This window comes from Mobula birostris, chromosome 9 (assembly GCF_030028105.1).
Source record: "Mobula birostris isolate sMobBir1 chromosome 9, sMobBir1.hap1, whole genome shotgun sequence".
In the NCBI taxonomy this organism is placed as follows: Eukaryota; Metazoa; Chordata; class Chondrichthyes; order Myliobatiformes; family Myliobatidae; genus Mobula; species Mobula birostris.
Window position 1 is genome coordinate 29,757,190 of NC_092378.1, and position 27,461 is coordinate 29,784,650.

At 43.3% G+C, this 27,461-nt stretch overlaps 2 protein-coding genes across 5 annotated transcripts in view; both read right to left on the reverse strand.

Moving 5' to 3' along the window:
* Positions 1-27,461, reverse strand: part of LOC140202624 (synapsin-3-like) — a 344,209-nt gene that overhangs the window by 169,653 nt on the left and 147,095 nt on the right. The gene's annotated exons all lie outside the window — the stretch shown is intronic.
* Positions 1,792-26,577, reverse strand: LOC140203255 (uncharacterized). The gene is made up of 2 exons (XM_072269271.1): positions 24,582-26,577; positions 1,792-1,878 (listed from the first exon to the last, which is right to left on the reverse strand). Exon 1 carries the CDS (start codon positions 26,575-26,577, stop codon positions 25,351-25,353), a length of 1,227 nt encoding a protein of 408 aa, XP_072125372.1. The 3' UTR covers positions 1,792-1,878; positions 24,582-25,350.

Here is a 27,461-nt window from a genome sequence, read left to right on the forward strand (position 1 = left end):
TAAGGCTGCGGCCTACTCCAGCTGCAGTGACGCCTAGCTTCGCACCTGTGATCCCATAACATTTACTCGACTCTGCAGTGAACTAAGGCTGCGGCCTAGTCCAGCTGCAGTGATGCCTGGCTTCGTGTCTTTCGTAAAACTTCAGTTCTGAATGGTATTTGCTTATTCTATTTGTGTCCTGCTGAAGGGTTTCAGCCTGAAAACTGGACTGTACCCTTTTCCTAGATGCAGACATTCCACCTCTCCCGGGAGTTCCAGGAGTCTCCCACATATTGATAGTGGCTCCTTGACGCCTGGAAATTATATACAATATCCCGGGAATCGATTTTTTTGAGAGGGACAGCGAGCATCCTGATTGGTCTCTCTTCGTGCTGAGAGTGGTCCCCAACCACCGGGCTGCGAGGAAACGATATGATTTGGCGATATGAGTCAGCTGCACCTTTCCTCATTCCCTGTCACGCCCATTGTTGAGCTTGAACGCACGCGAGGTCATTACCCACGCGTCATCCATGTCAGCGCGGGAAGAAGATCAGCTCCTCAAGCTTGCAAATGATGGCGGGCTGAAAAGTATGTTTGATATAACATCTCTGCTGGCATTCTGGATCAAAGTCAAGGTTGAATATCCTGAGATAGCTACGAAAGCGCTGAAAATGTTGCTTCCATTTCCAACATCATATCTTTGCGAAGTGGGGTTTTCTGCAATGAATGCAACAAAAACTAAATGGCAGAATAGACTGGACATAAGGAACACCCTTCGAGTATCGCTGTCTCCTATCACCCCTCGATAGGACCGTCTCGTTGCAGGAAAACAAGCCCAGGGCTCCCACTGATTCAGCGATATTGGTGTGTTGCAATGATTTTATATGTTCATACGAGGAAAATAAGTGCTGTGTGTTTAATATCCAAACGTTACTTAAAACGTTATGATGTTATTGACTTGTAAGCGACTTATAATTGACTTATCACTATATTCGTGCAAGGAAAATATGCGCTGTGTGTTTAATATTAAATTCGTTAGATAAACCCTTTTAGAAACAAAATTGAGTGTATTAGCCAATTATAACTGACTTATAGTTGATTTATCACCTATATTCTGGTCATGATTAACACCGCCACCCACCCCACCCCCCCCACCGTCAGCCAGTCCGCAAGAATATTGTCAATATTAAACCAGAGGGCTGTGCAAAAAAGGTTGGGGACCCCTGCTAAGTAGCCCTATCAGTTTTCTCTGTGGGCAGGCTTTACTGTCGACCTCAAAAATAATGACAGTGTTGCTCGCTGCACTGTTTGCAACAGTGACTTTTCTATTGCCCATGGTGGGTTAAAATGTAAAAGACATGTTGAGGTGAGTTTAACAGGTGTCGTTCGTTCATTAGCGTAGTTAATGTTATTTAAACGAGCCGGTTGGCTGCTAAGGAGCTACGCTATTGATGTCCTATGTGATGAGCCCAAGCTCCCTGTAGACTTGCTTAAAGTTGTAATAGAATAAACATGATAATATAAGTACATATTTTAATGCCACATTTTCTGCATATACGCAACTTGGTTTACAGATTTGACAAAATCACTAAACAAAGTATTACATACACCCTTGGAGGTCGACCGGTGGGGGGATATGGGGTTGTGGGGAGCGGGGGTGCCACCTCCCTGGAATGTGTTCTTGCAGGGTGGGATGTCTGTAGATGCTGCCTGGCCTGCTGAGTTCCTCCAGCAGTTTGTGTGTGTTGCTTGGTAATTTCCAGCAGTTGCAGATTTTCTCTTGTTCGTGATTGCTTGCTTTTACTGTTTGCACAATTTTTTTTTCTCTCTGCACATTGGATGTTTGACGCCTTTTTTTTTAAAATGGGTTCTTTTAGGGTTCCTTTGTTTTCTGGCTGCCTGTAAGGAAACGGATTTCAAAGTTGTATAATGTATACATGCTTTGATAATAAATATACTTTGAGCTTTTTGTTTATACCAATGGCCTCCTTACCAGCTTCCTGTTACACATTTTTCATCAAACCCAAATCTCTGCACGTTAATTTTACTACTTCTGTACTGGAGACTGTTGGCTCGTCAACATACCCAGGTAATCTAATTCACAATCTAGTCCTCAGCTGTAAATCCCTCCTCAGCATTCTACCATCTCTTCCTATCACTCACTGCATCCTTAGCTTTGTTGGAGCATAGGGAAAGCAGGCAGATTAATCCTAGCTCCAGAACAAGACTATAAGTCCCTGTCCCACTCCCACTTTCTACATACTTCCCTCCCCTCCCCACAGACCCTACTAGCTAAGACAACTAAACTAAATCGCTACTTTAGAGACAAGGAAGCTCTTCACGTGGGCCAATAATTCTAACAGGAGAGCAAAGAAAAACTCCTAAGGGAGAGGAGAGCAGTGACCATCAAATCCCATCTTCCATTAAAATAGAAGAATGCGCCAGTCCACAATATTTATAATCGTCCGCTTCAAGTCTTGCACTTAAAGTAAACTTGCAGAGCAAAGCAACTTCACAGTGAGGGCTATACCTAACAACCTCGCACTTGAAGGACATTAACTGACAAAGTGTTTAAAGAAGAACATTGACAGTCAGTCATACATTCAAGTACATACATGCATTCATGCATATATTTCTCATAAGGAAAAAAAGAGAAAACAGACCGAATTCATTCAAGCTTAGGCAAATATTTCCAGCTCTCTCAAAGGAACAAAGTTCAGAGCAACACCCCCAACTATGAATTTCAGTTTGCTCTGCGGCCTTCAAGCCAGAGGCCATTGCTACATATTTAATCCTTATTCCACAATATACTATAGCAAGCCCAGGGTATGTATGGCAAACGTCAAAATAGGACATCCATGGGAAGGAAAAGTTCTCTTTCATTAAAATGGTATTTTTTGTTGTTTAGAAAAGAACAACTTGGTGTTGAAAAAGGTTACAAAATATTTGTAAAGGCAATACGCTGGGAGATGAACAGGGATACCTTTGTTTGGATTAGGATAAGTGACAGAGGCTGCCTTGAACGGGGTACGAGATTGGAAAGGAGATGAAGGCCTGCTTGGCAAACATTAATGCTCTCCCTGCCAATGCAAGAATGTCCTACCACACACACCCTTCTGTTCAACTTTCAAGTGTGCTTGCAGGCCTGCTCTCCCAGTAGCTAACCAAATATGCCCTCCCAGAGCGAATTGCTGAATTCTGCATACAGGAGAGATGCTTCTCTCTTTGAAAGGGTTATTCAAAAAATAGGTTGAAGGAAATGAAATCCTTCTCAATTTCACTGCATCTCAGTCAGGTATAGCTTAAGAAGTAGTAGCAGCAACACACACAAAATACCGGAAGAACTCAGCAGGTCAGGCAGCATTTGTGAAAAGGAATAAACAGTCAACATTTGGAGCCAAGATGCTTCTTTCAGGACTGGAAAGGAAGGGGGAGGAAGCCAGAACTCCCCCCACCCCCCCGCCACCTTCATTACCAGTGTGGATGAAGTATCTTGGCCCAGAATGTTGACTCTTTATTCCTCTCCATAAACGCTGCCTGACCTGCTGAGTTCCTCCAGCAGTTTGCATATGTTACAACATGTACAAAATGCCGGTGGAACGCAGCAGGCCAGACAGCATCCATAGGAAGAAGCACAGTCAACGTATTGGGCCAAGACCCAAAGCTTGAATTTCCAGCATCTGCAGATTTCCTCGTGTTTGCATATGTTACTCTGGATTTCCAGCACCTGCAGAATCTCTTGTGTTTAAGCGCAGTAGTACGCCTGATATATCATCAAGTGTGTTATTCAATTGGATGCATTCAACTGATCTTGTAAGTCAATTCCACTCCACTTTGCAGAGCCCTAAAGATTTTCAAGACGTGGATAACCAGCAAGCAATACCAGTTGTTGGAACATGTACAACCCAGACAAAGATCAGGAGACACTAACCCAGACCATGAGGTGAATTTTCTCAGATGATCTTGCACAGCAGAACTGTTGTCCTTTTCCAAACACTGGGGGGGGGGGGGAGAGTGGATGGGGAAAAGGAAAGAGGGGTGATATGTCAGTTGCAGGGACTTCCTTATTCAGGAGCTGTTGCAACCAAGGCCATGAATAGTACCCAGGATCATCAGATCTGTGCAAATGCAATTGGTCAGACTAAGCACCAAGTGTAGATTCTTGACAGAATCCATATAAATCTGCACAAACTCTAGAGCCATGTATTAAGTAGGGCAACCCTTTCTGTATTAGAGTATCAAGCCATTTGGGGGATGGATAGCAAAGGCAGATACTATGAAGGTCTTCAAATGATGAGGATTCTACCAATTGAAACATGACAGTATCAAATGGAGGACGTTTCCAGCAATCTTAACTTGATAATTATGCTTTTGTCAATCTGACAGAAAGTTATGGAATCAAGCATTACACAAAAACATAAGCTCATAAAGTACACTGCACACAGTACTGAGGCAACTGTTATCTTGCTGCTCTCTCTGGTGGAACCAAAAGTCATGTGGAATTACTGGGGAGAAGGGAAATTCTCTGGTGTTCTGATCAATATTTAGCTCTCAAACAAATTTCTTGAAGTAGGGCACTAATTGCTAATCGGGCTGCTCTTTATGTTAACTTGATAATAACTGATCAACTGCTGAATTGCCGAACAAGATCTTCCCATAAAAATTCTACAAAGTGCTCTAGGGTGCCTTTGGATCATGAAAGTCACCAAATAAAATAAAGTACTTACCACCCCACTACCCTCTGTGACCAGCATTTAACTCTCCATAACTTCTGCCATTTCCAACAGAATCCCATCACTAAGCACATCTTTCCCTCCTCGCCTCTTTCTGTCTTCTGCAGGGATCATTCCACACGCAACTCCCTTGTCCACTTGTCCCTCCCCACTGATCTCCTGGTACATACTCATCCTTGCAAGTGGAACAAGTGCCACACCTGCTCCTACACCTCCCTCAGTACCATTTTAGGGCCCTAAACTGTCCTATTCAGGTGAGGCGACACCTTACTTGTGAGTTTGTTGGGGCCATCTACTGTATCCAGTGCTCCCGGTCTGACCTCCTATGTATCGGTGAGACCGGACTGTCACCCGGTGCAGATATGGCCCAAGTGCGGACTGAGAGACACTGAGGGGACTCGATAATTCACAGACTTTAATGCGAACAGTGTTTAAGGGAAAAGAAAACAATAAACACTAGGCCAGACAGGGCCGTTAACTAAAATTCTCAAATGGAAAACGAAGCCTACACTGCGGCTGAGAAGAAAATCTAAACATTAAAATGAGTACCACTGTCTTCAGAGTCAGTTGACTCAATGGTCCAATTTCTCAGGCCAAATGCAAGCAGGCAGCAAAGCTTTGCTGTGTTAGTGCCCTGGGTTCAAGTCTCAACAAACGCTACGACGGAAGGAATAGAGTTAAATACAATCACAATGAAATAATAATTAGCTGACACGTGCATATTCACGAGCACAATTGCTGAATCTGCTGCGCTGCTGAATCCAAGGTTGTGACACCCAACATAAATTGGGAGACCGCTTCACCGAGCACCCACACTCTGACCACCTGAAAAAGCGGGATCTCCTGGTAGCCATCCAGTTCAATTCCGCTTCCCATTCCAATTCCAACATGTCAGTCCATGGCCTCCTCTGCTGCCATGATGAGGCCACGCTCAGGTTGGAGAAACATCACCTCATATTCCATCTGCATAGCCTCTATCCTGATGGCATGAACATCGATTTCTGGTAATTCCTGCTCCCTCTTCAACATTCCCCATTCCCATTTTCCTCCCTCTCTTATCTCTTTACCTGCCCATCACCTCCCTCTGCTGATCCTCCTCTTTCCCTCTCTTCCATGATCTTCAACTTTCTCCTATCAGATTCCATCTCCTCCAGTCCTTTACCTCTTTGACCAATCAACTTCCCAGTCTTTACTTCACCACGCCCCCTTTCCCGGTTTCACCTATCACCTACCACCTTATGCTTCTTCCTCCAGTCCCCCTCCACCTTCTTGCTCTGACTTCTCATCTTTTTTTCCAATCCTGATGATAGGGTCCAGGCCCGAAAAATCAACTGTTTATTCTTTCCCATAGATGCTCCCTGGCCTGCTGAGTTCCTCCAGTATTCTGTGTGTTTTGCCTTAGATTTCCAGCATCTGCAGATTTTCTTCTGTTTGTACTTTCTTTCTCATTGAATAATTGAAAAAACAAGTAACTCATGCTTCAGCAAACAAGTATTGTCACTTGCACCTGAATTATACCGAATATATGAGAAAGGGAAGAAATAGAAATACTGTTGTGGCCTACAGAAAGAAAGATCTTTCATTTTGAATTTGTGGATAATTGCTGGGACTTTTATTTCATAAACCATATTAAGATGTACTATATATTCAACTTCCTACAACTTCTTACACTTAATAGAGAATTTTCCACAATATTTCTTAAGTATCAACTACCAATCTTGTATTCTTCTGACTGTGATTTCTTTTTATCTCAGATTAAAATAGCCTCTATTCTCATGAAACTATGTCAGATGTCTGAAAGATTGGCTTTTATAGTCTCTTTCAAGTGCTGATTAACCTGCAGTGTATTTAGCATTTGTTGTTTCTTTTTCTTTAAATTGTGCCTAAATTCATCTGAATGTTAAACCATATTAGCCTTTCAAAATAATGCCCGTCAAAAGAGAAAATTATTTCAATAAACACTGCAAGATAACCAACCCTGATCCATTGTATGATTAGAATCTTTTACAGTCCATAAAACTAGACCAAGCACTGCCAAAACTTTTTATAAAGTTATATTGGAAGCAGATGTGCAACTAAAAACAGACCTTTAAAGTCAATGCTACTAAGGCAAGGCTTTTCTCAGAATAAATTCTACTTTATTCCAATCTTGCAAAGGGTGCGGTTTCTTTCCATGTTAAGCTTATTAAACGGCTTTCTCCCTCCCTGATCAGATGGGCTACCAAAAGCATATTAGAAGGCTCACCAATATTCTGACAGTATGTCATTTTATTGCAATCTTATCTACATTTTTATCACCAAAGCAAAGCCAGAATCACTATCATCTATTTATAAATAACTTGGTAAGTATTTATCAACGTGGAACTAGTTAATGCACTTTTATTTATACATATTATCATATCGCTGACTACTACACAATAGATTACAGTGATCGTTCTGTTTTTTGGTCTGCACTGTAAAATCAGCCTGGGACACATTAATAAAATGCGACTGTTATGATTAGAAAAAACATCTGCTTGTGATCCACCAATTTCCACACAACGCACAGATCCCTTTCAGTATTGTCTCATCAGATACCAGATACATTAACAATTCAGCAGTTGGGTTGCACTCTAAGCAAACTTGCCTTTCATCACTAATGTGACTGATCCAGGGATACTGGGCTGGGTTTTTTTGATATTTATTGAAATACAGCACAGAATAGGCCCTTTGTCCTACACCGTCCAATAATCCCCCGATTTAACCCTAGCCTAATCAGGGGACAATTTACAATGACCAATTAACCCACCAACTGTGGGAGGAAACCCAGGGAGTCACAGGGAGAACGTACAAGCTCCTTATGAGCAGCAGTGGTAATTGAACCGAGGTCGCTGGTACTGTAAAGCGCTGTGTTACCCACTATACTGCCATGTCGCCTGTACACACAAAATAATGTGAGAACCTCAATCCTGTTCTATATGGTCACCAGGAAGGTCACTAAGATGCAGTAACTAGGCACCTCTGTGCAAGAGGTCGTGAGATTGACCAACGTGAAGAAGGGAATGACACTTTGAATTAGCATGACTCGCTGCTCTGACACATGGGTTAAAAGCATTCCCGACAGCGTCAGTTTTGATTTTACTGAACTATAACAAGTCAGGAAAGGTACAAACTCCAGCTACAAGCTACATTATCCAAATTCAATGTTTAATCTCCATACTCCATTTTCAAATATTTACTCTCAGATGAGTGATATTTAATTATCTTAAAATGTGACAGCTAAACATCATCAAACACCTTAATAAATTATTTAAAAAAGAATACTTTGAAAGTTACTCAAGCATTCCTGAAAATTGTAAACAGTTTAGATTTTGTCTATAAGTACATTTCCATGCCCTGCCAAGAATATAAAATTTTATACGATGCCAAACTGTTGCCAGTAACCACTGCTGCTGTATTTTGGAAAAGCAGCTAAAGAAACTCCAGAAAATAGCATAAATGGTACTTTATTTTTCAAAATCATTTAGCTTTCATAGAGTCATAGAATACTAGAACACAGAAACAGGCATTTTGGCCCATCTAGTACATGCCAAACTATTAATCTGCCTCGTCCCATCAACCTGCACCAGGACCACACCTCTCCCATCCATGTACTTACCCAAGTTTCTCTTAAATGTTGAAATCAAACCAAAATCCACTACTTCAGCAAGCAAGTCGTTCCTCACTCTCACCACACTCTGGGTAAAGAAATTCCCTCTAGCCCTTAAGTAGTTCACCATTAGCGCACAACCTCTAGTTGTTGTAGTCTCACCCAACCTCAGTGGAAAAAAACCTGATGGCAATTACCCTATCTATACCCCTCATAATGTTGCATATCTCTATCAAATCTCCCCTTATTCTCCTACGCTCTAGTGAATGAAGTCCTATCCTAGTCAACCTTTCCCTATAATTCAGATCCTCAAATTCTGGCAACATCCTTGTAAATTTTCCTTTTTTCCTTTCAATCTTTTTGATATCTTTCCTGTAGGTTGGTGACCAAAATTGCACACAACACTCAAAATTAGGCCTCACTGTTGAAAACAACTTCAACGTAACATTCCATCGCTTGTACTCAATACTTTGACTTGTGAAGGCCAATGTACCAAAAGCTCTCTCTTTACTGCCTTATCTATTTGTGAAGCCACTTTCAAGGAATTATTAATTTGCATTCCCAGATCCTTCTGTTCTCAGTGCCCTAACACTCACCGTGTAAGTCCTACGATGTTTTGTCCTCCCAAAGTGTAACACCTCACACTGGTCAGCATTAAATTCTGTCTGCCATTTTTCAGCCCATTTTTCCAGCTGCTCCAGATCCCACTGCAAGCTTTGATAGCTTTCCTTGCTGTCTACTACACTCCCAAGCTGTTCCAGTTTACTACATTATCGTCCAGATCATCGTTATAGATGATCAACAACAAGTGACCAAGTACCAATCCCTGCAACACACCACTTGTCACAGGCCTCCAATCAGAGAGGCAACTATCTACTACCACTCTCCGTCTTCCCTTGCAAAGCCAATGTCTAATTCAATTTACTACCTCATCCTGAATGTCAAGTAACTGAACCCTCTTGACCATCCCCCTTGTCAAAGGCCTTGCTAATGTCCATGTAGATAACATCCACTGCCTTGCCTTCATCAACTTTCCTGGTAACTAGGGTTGCCAACTTTCTCACTCCCAAATAAGGGACAAAAGTAGCAGTCAAATACAGGACACTTGTGTTTACCCCGAGAAAGACTACCATGACCATGAAGTCTTGTGCGGGCACCTGCGTGCGCATGCATGTACGTGCCAATTTTTTTCTACAAATCGGTTTTGGCTTAATCTTCCCGACTACACTGTACATACATTATTTCTACTTTATATAGGCTGTGTATTTATCATATCATTCCTGCTTTTACTATATGTTAGTGTGATATTTGGCATGATTTGGTAGGTTATTTTTTGGGTCTGGGAACGCTCAAAACCTTTTCCCATATAAATTAATGGTAATTGCTTCTTCAGCTTACGAACAATTTCATAGGAACGCTCTAACTTGGAGGGGGAAATACGGGACAAGGGTGGTCCCGTATGGGACAAACCAATTTAGCCTAATATACGGGATGTCCCGGCTATTACGGGACAGTGTTGGCAACCCTACTGGTAACTTCCTCAAAAACCTCTATAAGATTGGTTAGATGTGACTTACCATGCACAAAGATATGATGACTATCCCTAGCACAAACAAGAGAAAGTCTGCAGATGCTGGAAATCCAAGCAACACACAAAATGCTAGAGGAACTCAGCAGGCCGAGTAGCATCTATGGAAAAGAGTACAGTCGACATTTCAGGCCGAGACCCTTCAGCAAGGCCCAAAACATCAACTAAACTCTTTTCCATAGATGCTGCCTGGCCTGCTGAGCTCCTCCAGCATTTTGTGTGTGTTGCTTGACTGTCCCTAATCAGTCCCCATCTATCCAAATGCTCATATATCCGGTCCCTTAAAATACCTTCCAATAAGTTACCCACTACCGATGTTAGGCTCAGTGGCCTATAATTTCTCGGTTTATTTTTAGAGCCTTCTTAAACAATGGAACAACATTAGCTAACCTCCAATCCTCCGCCACCTCACCCGTGGCTAAGAAAGTTTTAAGTATATCTGCTAGGGACCCTGCAATTTCTGCACTAGTCTCTCACTGGGTCCAAGGGAAGAACTTGTCAGGCCCTGCAGATTTATCTACCTTAATTTGCCTCAAGATATCAAACACCTCCTCCTCTGTAATCTGTAGCGGGTCCAAGACCTCACCGCTGCACTGGCTCACTTCTACAGACTCTATGTCTGGCTCCTAAGTAAATACAGATGTAAAGAAACATTTAAGATCTTCCCCGTCTCTTTCAGCTGCATGACCACTCTGATCTTCAACATGACCAATTTTGTCCCTTGCAATCCTTTTGCTCTTAATATAACTGTAAAAGCCCTGGGATTCTCTGTCACCTTGTTTGACAGAGCAACCACATACCTTCTTTTATGCCTCCTGATTTCCTTCTTTTGCATTTTTTATACTCCTCAGTACCTCATTTGTTCCTTCCTGCCTATACCTGCCACGTACTCATTCTTCTTCTTAACCAGGGCCTCAATATCTCTCAGAAACCAAGCCCTTTATTCTGACAGGAACATACAAACTCTGTACTCTCAATATTTCACTTTTGGAGGCCTCCCACTTACCAAGCATACCTCTGCCTGGAAACAACCTGTCCCAATCCATGTTTGCTAGATCCTTTCAGATACCATCAAAATTGGCCTTCCCAGTTTAGAATCTCATCCCAAGTACCAGACCTATTCTTTTCCATAATTATCTTGAAACTAATGGCATTATGATCATTAGATGCAAAGTGTTCCTCCACACAAACTTCTGTCACCTCCCTGTCTCATTCTCTAATTAGAGATCTAGTATTGCACTTTCTCCAGATGGGACCTCTATGTATTGATTAAGGAAACTTTCCTGAACACATTTGACAAACTCGATCCCATCCAGGCCTTTTACAGTATTGGAGTCCCAGTCAATATGTGGAAAGTTAAAAAAACACCTACTATCACAACCTTATGTTCCTGCAACAGTCTGTGATCTCACTAAAAATGTGCTCATCTAAATCTTGCTGATGATTGGATGGTCTGTAATATAATCCCATTACCATGGTCATACCTTTCTTATTCTCCAGTTCCATTCATATAACCTCAGTAGAAATGGTCCATAGCGTTTATATATAGTCTGTCCTGTCTGAGCACTGCCATGACATTTCCCCTTACTGGTAATGCCACCCTTTACCCATTAACCCCTCCCGCTCTTTCACATCTAAAACAACAGAATCCCAAAATACTGAGCTGCCAGTCCTGTCCGTTCTTCACTATCTGCTCTGGCGCTTTGGTTCACACCCTCTGCAACTTTGATTTAAACATCCACTCCCCCATCCCATGCAGCACTCGCACACCTTCCCACAAGGATATTATCCTCCTCCAGTTCACGTGCAAACCGTGCTGCCTGTAACAGGTCCCATTTTCCCTGGGAGACAGCTCAATGACCCAAAAGGCTGAAGCCCTCCCTTCTGCACCATTGTTAAGCTGTATTATGTTCCGGTTTCTGGCCTCATTAGCACGTGGCATGGACAGCAATCCTGAGATCACAACCCTGGAGGACCCGTCCTCTAACTTAGCACCTAAGTTCCTGAACTCACTTTACGGGACCTTCCCATGTTACTGGTACAGAGCTGGACCACCAGCTCTGTCTGCTCACCCTCCCACTTAAGATTGCTGTAGAATTGACCCAAAATGTTCCTACACCTGGCAACCGGGAAGCAACAACTCATTCACCCACAGAACCTCCTGACCTCTCCTCTAACTATGGAATTGCTTGTCACTACTGCACTTCTCTTCTCGCCCTTTCCTTCTTGCCATACTAGGTGCCAGAGACCCGGTCACCGCTGCTTTCCCCTGGCAGGTCATCCCCCCTCAACAGTATCAAAATTGTTATACTTATTACTGAAGTGAACAGCCACAGTAAGGGACATTTGCTGCCTGTCCCCTTTCTCCCTCCTGATGGTCACCCAGTTACCTATGTCCTGCACCTTGGTTGTAACTATCTTCCTGCACGTCCTGTCTATCAACCCCTCAGTCTCCCAAAAAATCCTGTGTTCATCTAGCTCCAGCTCCAGTTCCATAACATGGTCTGCAAAAAAACTGCAGCTGGATACACTTCTTGCAGGTGTAGTTGTCAGGGACACTGGCGATCTACATGCTTTCTCACAATCCTGCAAGAGGAGCACTCCACTATCCTGCCTGGCATCCCCACTGCTCTAACTGTGCAATGATAAAGAAAGGAGGGAGGAAAGAAAGGAAGAATGAAAGAAAAATTAAATGAAAAGAATCTACCTACAGCCTCTGCCTCTCCTCGCTGAAGCTTCCCTGAGCCAAAGCCTGAATTCCCCACTCTAACACTGGCCCACTCATACAATGGCCACTCTTACAATGTCCTCTCTGCTCAAACTTACCTTCTTTTTATTGGACCTTGTCAAAGCCTGAATTCCCCACTCTAACACTGGCCCACTCACACAATGGCCGCTCTTACAATGCCCTCTCTGCTCAAACCCACCTTCTTATTATTGGACCTTGTCAAAGCTTTGTCAAAGCCTGAATTCCCCACTCTAACACTGGCCCACTCACACAATGGCCACTCTTACAATGTCCTCTCTCCTCAAACCTACTTTCTTTTTATTGGACCTTGTCAAGTGCCTAATTAGGCATACTCCGGCATCTCCAAGTGATGTGTGGCATGCAGAATGTCCCAACTACTCTCACTCACTTTTGAAATCTCTCTTGCTACACACTCCAATGTCTCCCAGTGATGTGTGGCGTGCTCAATGTTCTGAGGGTCCCCACTCGCTTCTTTTGAAATATCTATCTCGCTACGCACACTCCAATGTCTCCTAGTGATGTTTGATGTGTAAAATATTTCCTGCTAAATTTACAGCAGACATGTAGACTAACCTCTGATTAGTCACAGCTATTATGCATGAAATCTTCAGTATTTTAAGTTCCATGAGAGTATACGTTTTTCAACATTGCAACAGCAATATTGGCAAAATTGAAATTAATGAGCATTAAAAGGAAAGTATTCTATTGGTTGAAGTCATACTTTGCAAAAGGAAGAATAGGTGTTTCCACAATGGAAATCATCGATCAACCAGAAGTTTCACTCCCTAATGAAGTCTAGAACTCTAGTGTTCTGATCAGGTGACCCTGGCCTGTACAAGAAGTTGAGATATGACTCTGTAAGGCTATCAAGGATGGCAAGGGATCAAATCCAAACAGAGTCCCAAACCAGCCATCAGTTATGGTAGGTCTTACATGCTATAACAGGCTACAAAACAAAATCAGGCAGCATTGCCGACAAGAGCACATGCCTTCCTGATGAGCTTAATCCATTCTATGCACATTTTGAAAAGAAGGTAACTGGAATCTCATCACCCACCCCAACAGCACCTGTCACCCAACAGTCACCATCGCAGACATACTTCCCTGTGACTCTGACGTCCACTATCATTAACCAATTTGTTTAGGCTGGTCATGGCACGCATTAATTCTGGCCTCGCAGACAACTTTGATCCACCTCAATGCATCAACGACTAAAAAAGATCCATGGCACACACCATCTACTCACCCTATATTCATCTCCAGAACATCTGGATAATAAAAACACCTACATTAGACTACTTCTTTCTTACTACAGCTCTGCTTTCAATACTATAAATCAAAGCAAATTCATTTCCAACCTCCTAGTCCTGGGTCTCAACACCCCCATTTTCAATTGGACCCTTGATTTCTCAACTAACAGACTGCAGTCAGTAAGGACAGGCAGCAACGTGTCCATGTGATATCTTTCAAAACTGATGCTACACAAAGTTGCATCCTCAACTCCCTACACAACTCCATATACACTCATGACTGTGTGGTTAGAGTCTGCTTTAATTCCATCTACAAGATTTCATACGTTACCACAGTAAGAGGCCAAATCTCAAATAACAATGAGTCGGAGTACAGGAAGGAGACAGAGAGCCTCGTGACATGTTGTCATGACAACCTTTCCCTCAATGTCAACAAAACAACATTGCCGGTCCTTTAGATCGGGAGGTTGGAGGGTTACACGTGCCCCTGAGAAGGTTGAGAGCAACATCACCAGAAACCTGATCTGGCCCAACCACATAGACATCATTGTCATGACAGCACACCAGTGAGACAAAAGAAGTTTGGCACGTCTCCTTTGACCCTCAGCAGTTTTTATCCATGGCACAGAAATCATTCTATCCATACACATCACAAATTGATATGCCTGCTGCTCTGCCCAATATCATAAAAAACTGTGGCATAGTTCAGCACATCATGGGAACCAACCATCCCTCCACGGACACTCTCTACACTTCTCATTGCCTAGGAAAAGCAGCCAGCATAACCAAAGATCCCACCCACTCCAGACATTTTCTGTCTTCCCATTATGCAGAAGATCAAAAAGCCCAAAGCACCTATCACGAGACGCAAGGACAGCTTCCCATTGTTATAAGGTGACTGAACAGCCCCCTAGTATGTTAAAATGGACCATGTAGTTGTGGAAAAGAACAAAGATCAAATAGATGTAAATATTCTAAATTGGTGTCTGTATTGATAAGTGATGTAGCAGAAGTGAACTAGAAACAACTAGAAAATTAATCAGTCTCAGAGCAATAGAAGGCATTCAAAATGTTGATTCAACAGATTTACAGTAGCAGTGTTTTCAGAATAAGAAAACAAACTGTAACTGCCCTATCTGGAATTCCTTGGATGACAAAGTGTACAAAGTACAAGGCAAAAGGGGAAACTGATGTCAAGGTTATTAGTATATGAGAAAGCACAGTTGATTAGAAAGGACGTACTGAAATTTCAAAAAGCAAACAGAGATATGAATCCAACTGAGGAACGAGGAGAACTTGTTAATGATAAAAAGTCCACAGTGTACAGAGTCAGTGTACATGGGTGAGGTCTTCACGAAAGAGATTGTGTTTTTGATATTATGGTCAGGGTGAACAAGTGTAAAACATTAGCAGGGATACACAGAGTAAAAGAATATTTCCAATTTCTTGAATCCTTAAAATTGGATAAATCACCATAACAGCATGAAAGGAAGACAAGGAAGAATATTGCAGATGATCAGACTACATTTTCTCAATGTTTCCTGACTGCAGGAGTGATGCTTCAAGATTGCTAATGTTGAACCTTTGTTTATGAAGAGATAGGGATAAGGAAATAATTTCTGGTCAATTGTTTTATCTTGGATACTGGGCAAATTATTGGATTCCATTTTAAGGCACCCTACAAATCTTAATTTAGAAAGGAGAGGATTAATCAGAAACAATCAGCTTGGTGTTTTTAAATGAAGGTTCCATCTGTGATTCCTTTGAGCCGATTTCAAGGACATGTATTTAATGTAGTCTACAAGGATGTTAACAAAACATATGACAAGGTCCACTTGCCAGGCTGCCAAAAAATAAAAGTCCTTGGGATCCGAGGAAGAGTGACAACTTAGATCCAAAATTGCTCAGTGCCGGGAAACAAAGGATAATGATTGATGATGCTCATGTGACTGAAAGCTCTTTCTTGTTGGTTCCAAAGGCTCAGAATGTGGTCTGCTGCTTTTTGCGTAATACTGTATATATGAAAGGTTGAGATCTTAATGTTGGGACATGATAAAATAAGTAAGCAAATGACCCAAAAGTTCTCCACATAGTCAAAAACAAGGGAAATGCTTGAGACAGTAGTAACATACAAGCAAAAGGTAAAGTAGCAAATAGAATTTAATCCAGAGAAGTATAACATTATGAATTCAGGAAGGTGCAGAAAGGCAAGGAACTATACACTTAAATGGGGGGGGGGGTTCAAATTCAAGTTTATTATCATACGCGTGCATACACATTATAAATGCTATAAAAAGTAAAACTTAAAATGAACATGAAAAAGGATCAAAAACTTAAATTAACATGAATTATATGTTATGAGTGATATGGAGGAACAGAAGATCCTTGTAATGCACACAAATGACCATAAAGACAAAAGAACAGATTAGTAAAGTGGTTAAAATGCAGATAGGATGCTTTTCTTTACTAGCTGAAGCACAGTGTGTAAGATTTTTTCAGGACTCTTCATGGAACAACTTGAGTTCTGCGTGCAATTCTGGTCATTGCATCCTAGATCAGATGTGATTGCAGGGGGATGGATGCACAGGAGATTTAGAAAAACACATTAGACTGGAAAATTGTAGTTGCAAAGAAAGGTTGTATATCATTGCGTTTTCATAGGAACTGGGTAGGCTGAAGGAAAACTAATTCAGATGTATAGAATAATGAGTGGACTAGACAGCTACTACCTTTACAGAGAGATTGAAAGTCAAGCGGGTTAGTTAAAAGGCTTCAATAGGAGATGAGCAATATTTCTTGTTGATCCAGAAGGTAGTGGGGGTCTATTTACACCAAGAGTCATACATATCTAGAATGCACAGTGCAAAAGGTTGAGAGAAGAAGGAACCTTCAACACGTTTAAACTGCGCTTAGCTGTGCGTACTTGAAGACTCATGATCTGCCAGGCCACAGACCAAGTGGCAGGGACTTAATGGGCTAGATAGGGTCTCTGTGTAATAGTTTGCCTGTGATTTGATGATCGAAGCCCTAATCACACTCAATTGGCTCTGGTAGTCAGGACACAAGCCTGACTTCAAGAGGCATTTTGAACCTAATCACGGGAAGTGACTGCAGAGAGAACGTATGAAATGAGCTAAATGCTCTCATGTAACATTTCAGAAAATATTACATCTTCATTGAATCATGTGGGTCATCAAATTGGAGGAGGAGCATCCACCATCGTACTGTGAACCTTGAGTTCTTATATCACTGAAGCCCAGTGTAAATGGTGGAAAGAGTGCAACTTGTCCCTTCAACCACTTGCCCCATCAAAAACATGAGAACATCCGCAGATGCTGGAAATTCAAAGCAACACACACAAAATGTTGGAGGAACTCAGCAAGTCAGGTAGCATCTATGGAAAAGAGTACAGTTGCCGTTTTGGGTTGAGATCTTCACCAGGACGGGAAAAAATCAGGGCAAGGAGTCCGAGTAAGAAAGTTGGGCGGGGGGGGAGGGTGCAGAAGAATCACAAGGTGATAGATGAAACGGGGAGGGGGGGTCATCGGGTAAAGATCTGGGAAGTTGATTGAAGAAAGAGATACAGGGCTGGAGAAGGGGGAATCTGATAGGAGAGGACAGAAGGCCATGGAAGAAAGAAAAGGGGGAAAGGAGCACCAGAGAGATGTGATGGGCAGGTGACGAGATAAGGTGAAGAGGGAAAAGGAATGGGGAATGGTAAACGGGGGGCATTCCCAAAAGTTCAAGAGATCGATGTTCATGCCATCAGATCAGAGGCTACCCAGACAGAATATAAGGTGCTGCTCCTCCAACCTGAGTGTGGCCTCATTGCAACAGTAGAGGAGGCTATGGACTGTCATGTTGGAATGGGAATGGAAAATGGAATTAAAAGTGAGTGGCCACTGGGAGATCCCACTTTTTCTGGCGGATGGAGCATAGTGCTTGGTGAAGTGGTCTCCCAATCTACGTCGGGTCTCACCGATAAACAAGGTGTACCGGATACAGTAGATGACCCAACAGTCTCACAGGTGAAGTGTCACCTCACTTAGAAGGAATGTTTGGGGCCCTGAATGGTAGTTAGAGAGGAAATGTAGGGGCAGGTGTAGCACTTTTTCTGCTTGCAAGCTTAAGTGCCAGGAGGGAGATCAGTGGGGAGGGATGAATGGACAGGACAGTCACGTAGCGGAAAGCAGAAAGTGGGGGGGGGGGGAAGGAAAGATGTGCTGGGTGGTGGGATCCCGCTGGAGAAGGTGGAAGTTATGGAGAGCTTCAGGCACCTCCCAGGGCATAGTTTGTGGATCCCATTTTGGCAGTGTCAAGCCAGACTTCAGCGGTAATATATCCCGTAACACTCTACTAAAGGTAGCAATACCAAAAGCTAAATCACAGGGTGACATCATCCAACACAGCGGAAAATATTGCCTACAATAAACTGGGTGGAAATCAAAATAAAGGAAATAAAAGGACAAAAAACTGGAAGCAGAGCACGGCTCCTACCCACCTGCTCACAGCTGGCTGTCTGTCCAATTTGCCAGCCAGCATGGAACATAAAAATGGAATAAGAAATGCCACACACGTTTTGAGAATATTGATAGAATGAGCAGCTTAACAACAATTCTTGCTCCAAATTCACATTTTATTGTACTTATCCTCAAAAACTCTCCAGAGCCAGCATAATTCTTTCTATACAACAAGACCTTGTTCCTAATCTCTAAATGGTTTGCTTTGCTTGGCTTGGTTCCTGCTTAAAATAACAGGCTGTACTTTTCCAGAGGCAGTTGCCCAATCCTTGAGCAGTTCCTGTAGCCCGATCCAAGCGCAGGTTCACAACCTTTTCATTGCATATCCTGTGCTGTAAGTAACCCTGGCTTTCCAAAATCTTTCAGCTGCATAGTGCTGCCTTATAGGCATCCACCTCTTACTCTGCCTTGCAGAATACATCTGATTATATTTCATTCAGTAAGAAAATGTCAGTGTTACAAAAGATTTTACCATATTTTCTCAAGTAAATGGTACACTTCAAACCCATGACCATCATTCTTTTGCTGTTCTGCTCCTTCCACGTTCCACCAGTCACACCTACACCCCTTACCCTTGGTCCTGGACTGACATAAATATGAATTGCATGTGGGCTAATAGGGATTGTTCAGGAGGCAATCTGAAAGCATCACAGCACACAGCGGTAGAGAGGCTTGTCAAATGGTGGGAGAACAACAACCAGAGTCTCAACATGGACAAGACAAAGGAGATGATTGTGGACTTCAGGAAGGCGCAGGTCAACCACTCTCCACTGCATGTCAATGGATCTGCCATGGAGAGAGCAAAGAGAACAAATTTCCTTGGTGTGCACATAACAGTTGATCTAACTTGGACCCTCAACACCTCCTCAATAGTCAAGAAGGCACAGCGGCGTCTCCACTTTCTGAGGAGATTGAGTCATTCAAGGCTCCCCGCCCCCATTCTAATACTTCTCTACAGGAGCACTATCGAGAGGGTCCTGTCTTGCTGCATCATTGTGTGGTAGAAAGCTGCAAGGCATCTACAGAGGATAGTAAAACTACCAAGAGGACTGCCGGAGTCTATTTGTGACATTTACCAGGAGTGTTGTATACGAAGGGCCCAAAACTTTGTTGAGGATCCTTACCACCCATCGCACAATCTCTTTAACCCACTACAATCAGGGAGGAGGTACAGGAGCACCAGGACTGTCAGACTGGGTAACAGCTCCTTTCCTCAGGCTGTGAGACTAGTGAATACCTTGCCACCACTGACGTCTCTTCACTAGGATAGCAGGCTGTTTACTGTTTACTGTAGTGTTTCCTGTTTACCTGTGCTGCACACTTCAGATGCATTTTGAATTATATTTTATTAATTTATTTGTGGTGATATTTTGTTCTGCATGCTGCGTGTGATATGTGTTTTGTGGGTGCAGCTTGGCCTGGAGGAACATTGTTTCATTTGGTTGTATATACGCACAGTCAGATGACTATAAACTTCAACTTGTTTTAGAAGGCAAATGTTACAATATACTTACTACAATTATACAGCAACTTTCTGAGACCCCACTAGCAACATTATGTTTGGTTTTGATTTTACTAAGAATATTTTTGTTGTAGAGGATTTACCAGACTGGTACTAGGCTTAATGGCACTACTTAGTCTTTTGTGTTCCTGCTGGAAATTTTACCCTTTTGGATACAGGGCATTATATCCAACAAGTAGGTATGTCATCCTTCAAGTATTCTGATGCAGAAAATGCATCTTCTCAATCATGAGCTACCTGTTGTCCCATACCCAACTTTTTTCTTGGTGTTTACAGAGTACCTGGAGGCATATGACAAGATAGGCAGAACTCAGCATGGATTCCTTAAAGGGAAATCCTGCCTGACAAACCTATTACAATTTTTTGAGGAAATTACCAGTAGGCTAGACAAGGGAGATGCAGTGGATGTTGTATATTTGGATTTTCAGAAGGCCTTTGACAAGGTGCCACACGAGGCTACTTAACAAGATAAGAGCCCATGGAATTACGGGAAAGTTACATATGTGGATAGAGTGTTGACTGATTGGCAGGAAGCAGAGATTGGGAATAAAGGGATCCTATTCTGGTTGGCTGCCGGTTACCAGTGGTGTTCCACAAGGGTCCGTGTTGGGGCCGCTTCTTTTTACATTGTACGTCAACGATTTGGATTATGGAATAGATGGCTTTGCGGCTAAGTTTGCTGACAATACGAAGATAGGTGGAGGGACCGGTAGTGCTGAGGAAACGGAGAGTCTGCAGAGAGACTTGGATAGATTGGAAGAATGGGCAAAGAAGTGGTAAATGAAGTACAATGTTGGAAAGTGTATGGTTATGCACTTTGGCAGAAGTAATAAACAGGAAGACTATTATTTAAATGGGGAAAGAATTCAAAGTTCTGAGATGCAACGAGACTTGGGAGTCCTCGTACAGGATACCCGTAAGGTTAACCTCCAGGTTGAGTCGGTAGTGAAGAAGGCGAATGCAGTGTTAGCATTCATTTCTAGAGGAATAGAGTATAGGAGCAGGGATGTGATGTTGAGGCTCTATAAGGCGCTGGTGAGACCTCACTTGGAGTACTGTGGGCAGTTTTGGTCTCTTTATTTAAAAAAAGATGTGCTGACATTGGAGAGGGTTCAGAGAAGATTCACTAGAATGATTCCGGGAATGAGAGGGTTAACATATGAGAAACGTTTGTCCGCCCTTGGACTGTATTCCTTGGAGTTTAGAAGAATGAAGGGAGACCTCATAGAAACATTTCGAATATTGAAAGGCATGGACAGAGTGGATGTGGCAAAGTTGTTTCCCATGATGGGGGAGTCTCGTACCAGAGGGTGGTGAATCTACGGAATTTGTTGCCATGGGCAGCAGTGGAGGCCAAGTCATTGGGTGTATTTAAGGCAGAGATTGATAGGTATCTGAGTAGCCAGGGCATCAAAGGTTATGGTGAGAAGGCAGGGGAGTGGGACTAAGTGGGAGAATGGATCAGCTCATGATAAAATGGCAGAGCAGACTCGATGGGCCGAATGGCCAGCTTCTGCTCCTTTGTCTTATGGTCTTATGGTCTTATGGTTTACTAACTCTCCCACACATAGCTGCACAAATACTTTGTTAGGAATGAAATCTTAGAATGCTTGAAGGAACTGGAGTATCAGCAAAATTTACAAAAATAAATAAGATAGGTGGTCTTGAAAGAGGAGACAGCTGAATATTTGACCCAATGTACTGGCTTGAATCTCTACAACAAGCACTGGGCTTGGCTGCAGGTTCGGGCCTGGTTCCAACCATTGGTCAGCTTCAGCTGACACCCCTCAGCACAACCACAAACTAATGGCTGGGCAGCAGACCAGGAACAGTCAGCCAGTACAGAACATACAGTCTCCAGCAGCGAAACCCTTACCTCTGAGGGCAAATACCTTGGAGACAGGGTGCAGTATCCAACCAACGGATGGAGAAGGTCTGGACCATAACTGCTCCATCTTCTCCCCCTCCAACCAGGTCTTGGTTACTGATCAGTAGCTCAAAGAAAAATGTATTCTAAACATTGAGCCAGGCCTCACCATGAAACCATCAGGTGAAAATGGCTTCGACAGCATTGCTGCCAGCAACAGAAACCAGGTCCATAAGCAAGCAGGTCAGACTTAGTAATTTCTTGATCTTGAAAGCTATATGGGTAGGGGAAGAAGCTCTAAAAACTCCAGCATTCAGGACAAGGCTACATTCCACACGTGATATCAGGAATGAATTTTTCACAGTGTTCCCGCATATCCATAAAATTAGATTTAACTTCATCCTGACCCATCTGACTAATTTTCTGTCTTCTTAACCCATCAAAGCCACCTTCTCTCACCTTCTCCAGAACATGCCTCTCTACCCCTACCAGACAATGAACTCGCAGGCATACAAAAATTATAAACTGCATTAACTGCTTCAATTTTATGCGAGGCAAGAACCTCCCTATCGCTTCTATCTGTCCCAACACCTCACACAACCTAAACACATTATGGTTATTGTACACCGGCCACTCACCTGAGATCTTTGAAATATTTTCTCCTGAAAATAAAGCGCGTGTGTATGTGTGCGTGTGAACACCAGTGTAAGGGTGAGGATGGGCAGTGGGATTTTGATAATGGACTACCACAGGCTCAGTCATTGTATCACCCTGTGCTCAACAAGAACATAAGACCATAAGATATAGGAACAGAATTAGGCTACTCGGCCCATTGATTCTGCTCCACCATTTCATCAAGGTTGATTTACTATCCCTCTCAACCCCATTGTCCCGCATTCTCCCTGTAACCTTTTGCCATCCTTAATAATAAAGAAACAATCAAGCTACATTTTAAATATACCCAATGACTTGGGTTCCAAAGCTATCTGTGGCATTGAATTCCATAGATTCACTGCCCTCTGCAAAGTTATCGCCAACTCAATCTACTAGCTAACCTTTAGGGAATCTGCACAAGGACTCCCAAGTCCTTTTGCACCTCTGATTTTTGAATTTTCTCCCCATTTAGAAAATAGTCTACGCTTTTATTCCTTCTACCAAAGTGCATGACCATGCACTTCCCTACACTGCATTCCATCTGCCACTTCTTTGCCAACTCTCCCAATCTGTTAAGTTCTTCTGCAGACTCCCTGCTTCCTCAACACTACTTGCGCTCCAGCTATTTTTGTATAGTCGGCAAGTTTGGCCAGAAGGCTATCAATTCCATCATCCATATCACTGAAATAAAACGTGAAAAGGATAGGTCCCAAAACCAACCCCAGTGAAACACCACTAGTCACCAGCAGCCAACAAGAAAGGGCCACCTTTATTCCCGCTCTTTGCCTCCTGCCAGTCAGCTAATCTTCTATCCATATTAGTAATTTTTTCGTAATACCATGGGCTTATAGCTTGTTAAGCAGCCTCACGTGCAGCACCTTGTTAAAGGCCTTCTGAAAATCCAAGTAAATAACATCCACTGACTCTCCTTTGTCTATCCGGTCTGATACTTCCTCAAAGAATTCCAACAAGTTTGTCAGGCAAGATTCCCCGTTAGGAAACCATGCTGACATTGGCCTATTTTATCATGTGCCACCATGTACCGCAAACCTCATCCTTAACAATGGACTCAAATATTATCCCAACCACTGAAGTCAGGCTAACTGACCTATAATTTCCTTTCTTCTGCCAACCTACTTTCATAAAGAGTGGAGTGACAGTTTCAATTTTCCAGTCCTCTGGAACGATTCCAGAATTTAGTGATTCTTGAAAGATCATTACTAATGTTTCCACAATCTCTTCAGTGACTTCTTTCAGAACCCTGGGGTAGTCCATCTGATCCAGGTGACTTATCTGCCTTCAGACATTTCAGCTTCCGAGCAGTTTCTCCTTAGTAATAGCAACTACACTCACTTCTGTCCTCTTACACTCAAATTTCTGGTATGCTGCTTGTGTTTTCCACAGTGAAGACTAAATCGAAGCACTTATTAAGCTTGTCTGTCATTCCTTTGTCCCCTATTACTACCACTCTAGCATATTTTTCCAGTGGTCCAACATCCACTCTTGCCTCTCTTTTAATCTTTATATATCTGAAAAAAACTTTTGCTGTCTTCTTTTATATTATTCACAAGCTTCCCTTCTTATTTCATCTTTCCTCCTCTTTTGGCTTTTTTAGTTGTCTTCTGTTGGTTTTTAGAAGCTTCCCAATCTTTAGCTTCCCACTAATTTTTTGCTAAATTATATACGGTCTCTTTTGATTTTATGCAGTCTTTGCCTTCCTTTGTCAGCCACAGTTGCCTGTTACGTACCCCGTAACTGGGTTGCCAAACCAGCAGAAATGGACCACTTAGTTGGAGTCTGGATTACTGGAACTAAGAAAGTTTTATTAAAGAAATAAGCAACACAGTACTCTAATCAAAAGGATATAAATGCAACAGTTTAGCAATGATAAAACACACATGTACACAGAACTAGGATAATAGGATCAATCAAGCTCTATTGCAGTCTAGGGGTAAATGATCAGTTTCAAGTGACGCAAAGTTCAATTCAATTGAGTTCAGTTCAGTTCACAGTAATCACTGTTGTGCCATTGGGGCGGGGGAAGAGAGAGAGCGAAAGCGAATGAATATTCAAAACGGATTCCAAACAGACCTTCGATATTCCTTGCAGTTAGCTTTCAGGCGAGCCCTTTGTAATGTCTTCTGAGGTCACCGACTGTGACCCCTCCATTCCAGATATGATCATTCTTTTGCGGTGAACCCGGCACCCAGGCAAGGGTGGACACACACACCAGGTTCCCGCCGACCCGTACCTTTCTACCCTGTGCGTCTATGGCTGGTCCCGCGACCAGACCTCAAAAACTCCCACCAACTTGTGGGGGGGGGGGGGCACACCGCTTCCAGGGTCTCGTTACCTCGTGGAGTCGTGTGTCTGTTGCCTTAGCGAACCTGTCCCTTTTTATCCCCCTGCTGGGGTATCGCCTGTCCATCAAACTTCAAATAGTTCAGGGTTCAAAGCCACCAGTCTCTGACAATACTCGGAACCGTGTCTCCTTTCGGTAATCTCTCTCGTCTCTCTCTTATTAGCACCTTGCATGATCCCCCATTGTCCTCTTATCGGCATCAATCTTCTGATAACTGGTTCTTTCGTCACATCCCTACCCTTCAAAGGATTTTTACCGGGTTAAAGATAATAGGCATGAATACATTCTTAGATACACACAGATATACATGTTCATCAGCTCTTTGGCTAATACGGAGAATTTTAAGTTGTCAACACCTGACAGACAGTCAGCAATCACATTCTGTTCCTTTTACATGTGTTATTTTAATAATCCTCTAAAACCAGGCTCCAACTTAGCAAACTTCATAGTGGCCGAAAACACTAATGAATTGTGATCAGTGTAACTTCTCAGTGGTTTTCACCCCAGACACAGATAACAAGGGTTGTCCCATACCAATTTAGCATTCTTTGGCAAGGGCTTAGTAAGAGGGTGGGTACTATCCACAAAGTTGTTTTTTTCCCTGCAAAACTTCCGATAGTACTCCACCATCTCCAAGAACCTTCTCAGGGCTCTCTTGTCTGTCGGGTTGGGGACTTCAGAGATAGCCCGTACCTTAACTTGCATCGGAGCCAGCTGCCCCTGTCCTACCACAAATCCCAGATAAGTGACCTTCGCACGGCCGAACTCACTTTTTGCGAGGTTCACTGTCAGGCTGGCTTCAGACAGCCATTTAACCAGCTCCTCTACTGCCATAATGTGCTCCTCCCACGTGTCACTCCAGACCACTACATCGCCAATATACACTTCTGTGCTCTTTAGCCCATTTGTCACTGAATTAATCATTCTATAGGGGTGTTGTTCACTCGGCTGACCTGATGTGGCAACAGCTCCATGTCCCAGCTCTTTGCATCGCCTCGGGACATCTGGACCTACGTGGGCGTGTCGCTTAATTAGCTCTCTTAGCGGTTTACTTTGTTCGGGGATTAAGGGAGCGAACTCAACAGCAAAGTCAGTCAACACAATAGAGTTCTCCCATCTGGTTAGCACCACACTTATCTTTTCAAAATGGGTTTTCCCCTTATCAGGTGGCACCCTAGCCTCATTAATTTTCATGATATCACCAGCTAGATCTGTTTTCTGATCGTGGTGGGCTTTTAACATGTTAATAGCCTCTAACTGTGTTAACTCACGTCTGCAATAGTCAATAACATCCTTCCTCCTGTGCAGCCAGTAAAACTCTTTCATGATTCTGCCGTCTGTTTTCCTCCCCCCAAAATGTCCACCAAGGGGTATCTTGTGGGCCAGGTTAAGAATCTCATCCCCATAACTTTTTGGCACCATCCCCCATTCCTCATCTGCGGGCACGGTACTTGGTCTCCCTTTCTTCCTTAGCACTCCCCCCACCACACAATAGCCTGCTGGCTCCCTTTTTAATTCTGCTTCAGAGAGAGCTGTCCCCGCCGAAACCATCAGCTCCTCGTCTCGCTCCTGTGCCTGTACAAATTCCTTCCTTTCTAATGATAAATCTACCTTAATTTCCTCACTCCCTCCTGTTTCACTTTCTACCCCCTCCTGGTACAAGGCTGGTAGAAACATCTCAGCTAGAGCTATTTCAGCAGTCTTTCTGGACATACGCCAAGTCATTGCGCAAACAGGATAAACCTGTGAGTCCATGGGTGAGGTCTCAATGCTGGCAGGCTGACCTGTCAGTTTTACTGCTGAGAACACATTTCCGCCAGCGAGGTCATTACCAAGTAAGACTTCCACATCTTTCATCGGTAGTTCAGGCCTCACCCCGATCGTGACCGGTCCAGAGACCAAGTCGCTTTGTAGGTGTATCTGGTGCAAGGGTACTGCCTCAGTCCCTTGCCCAATGCCTTTGACCCTGACCTCCCCAGTCTGGGTCTCTGAACTAAACTCTAACACACTCTTTAATATCAATGACTGACACGCTCCCGTGTCTCTCCAGGTCCGCACTGGAACTGCGGTTAACCCCTCCTTCACCAACACCAATCCGGCCGAGATAAACCTCTCGTGCCCTTCCTGAACTTTGTAAGCCCTCTCCTCTCCTAGCGGTTTGCTTACCAACTCAAAACAGCCAGTCGGAAACGCCGCCTTTCCTTTTCCCGTCTCCTTCTTTGGGGCAAAGCACCTGGACGCAAAGTGTCCGACTTTCCCACAATTGTAACATATGACCCCAGGAGGCTTCCTACCAGACTGCTCCCGGTCTACCTTATCCTTCTCACTAGTCCCCGGCTTACTTTCTGACTTTTCTGGTGGACTCCCCCCGCCGTCCTGATTACCCTTCTGGTAGCCTATACTCGGGGCAAACTTCGTTTTATGTGTCAACGCATACTCATCCGCTAACTTAGCAGTTGCGGCTAAAGTGTCTGCTTCTTTCTCATCTAGGTAGGGTCTCATCCCATCAGGGACACAACCTTTGAACTGCTCAATCAGGATCAGCTGTAGCAGTCTGTCATCTCACGGGCAAACTCTAAATACATGTGGTCCCACTGCTTCCTCGCATT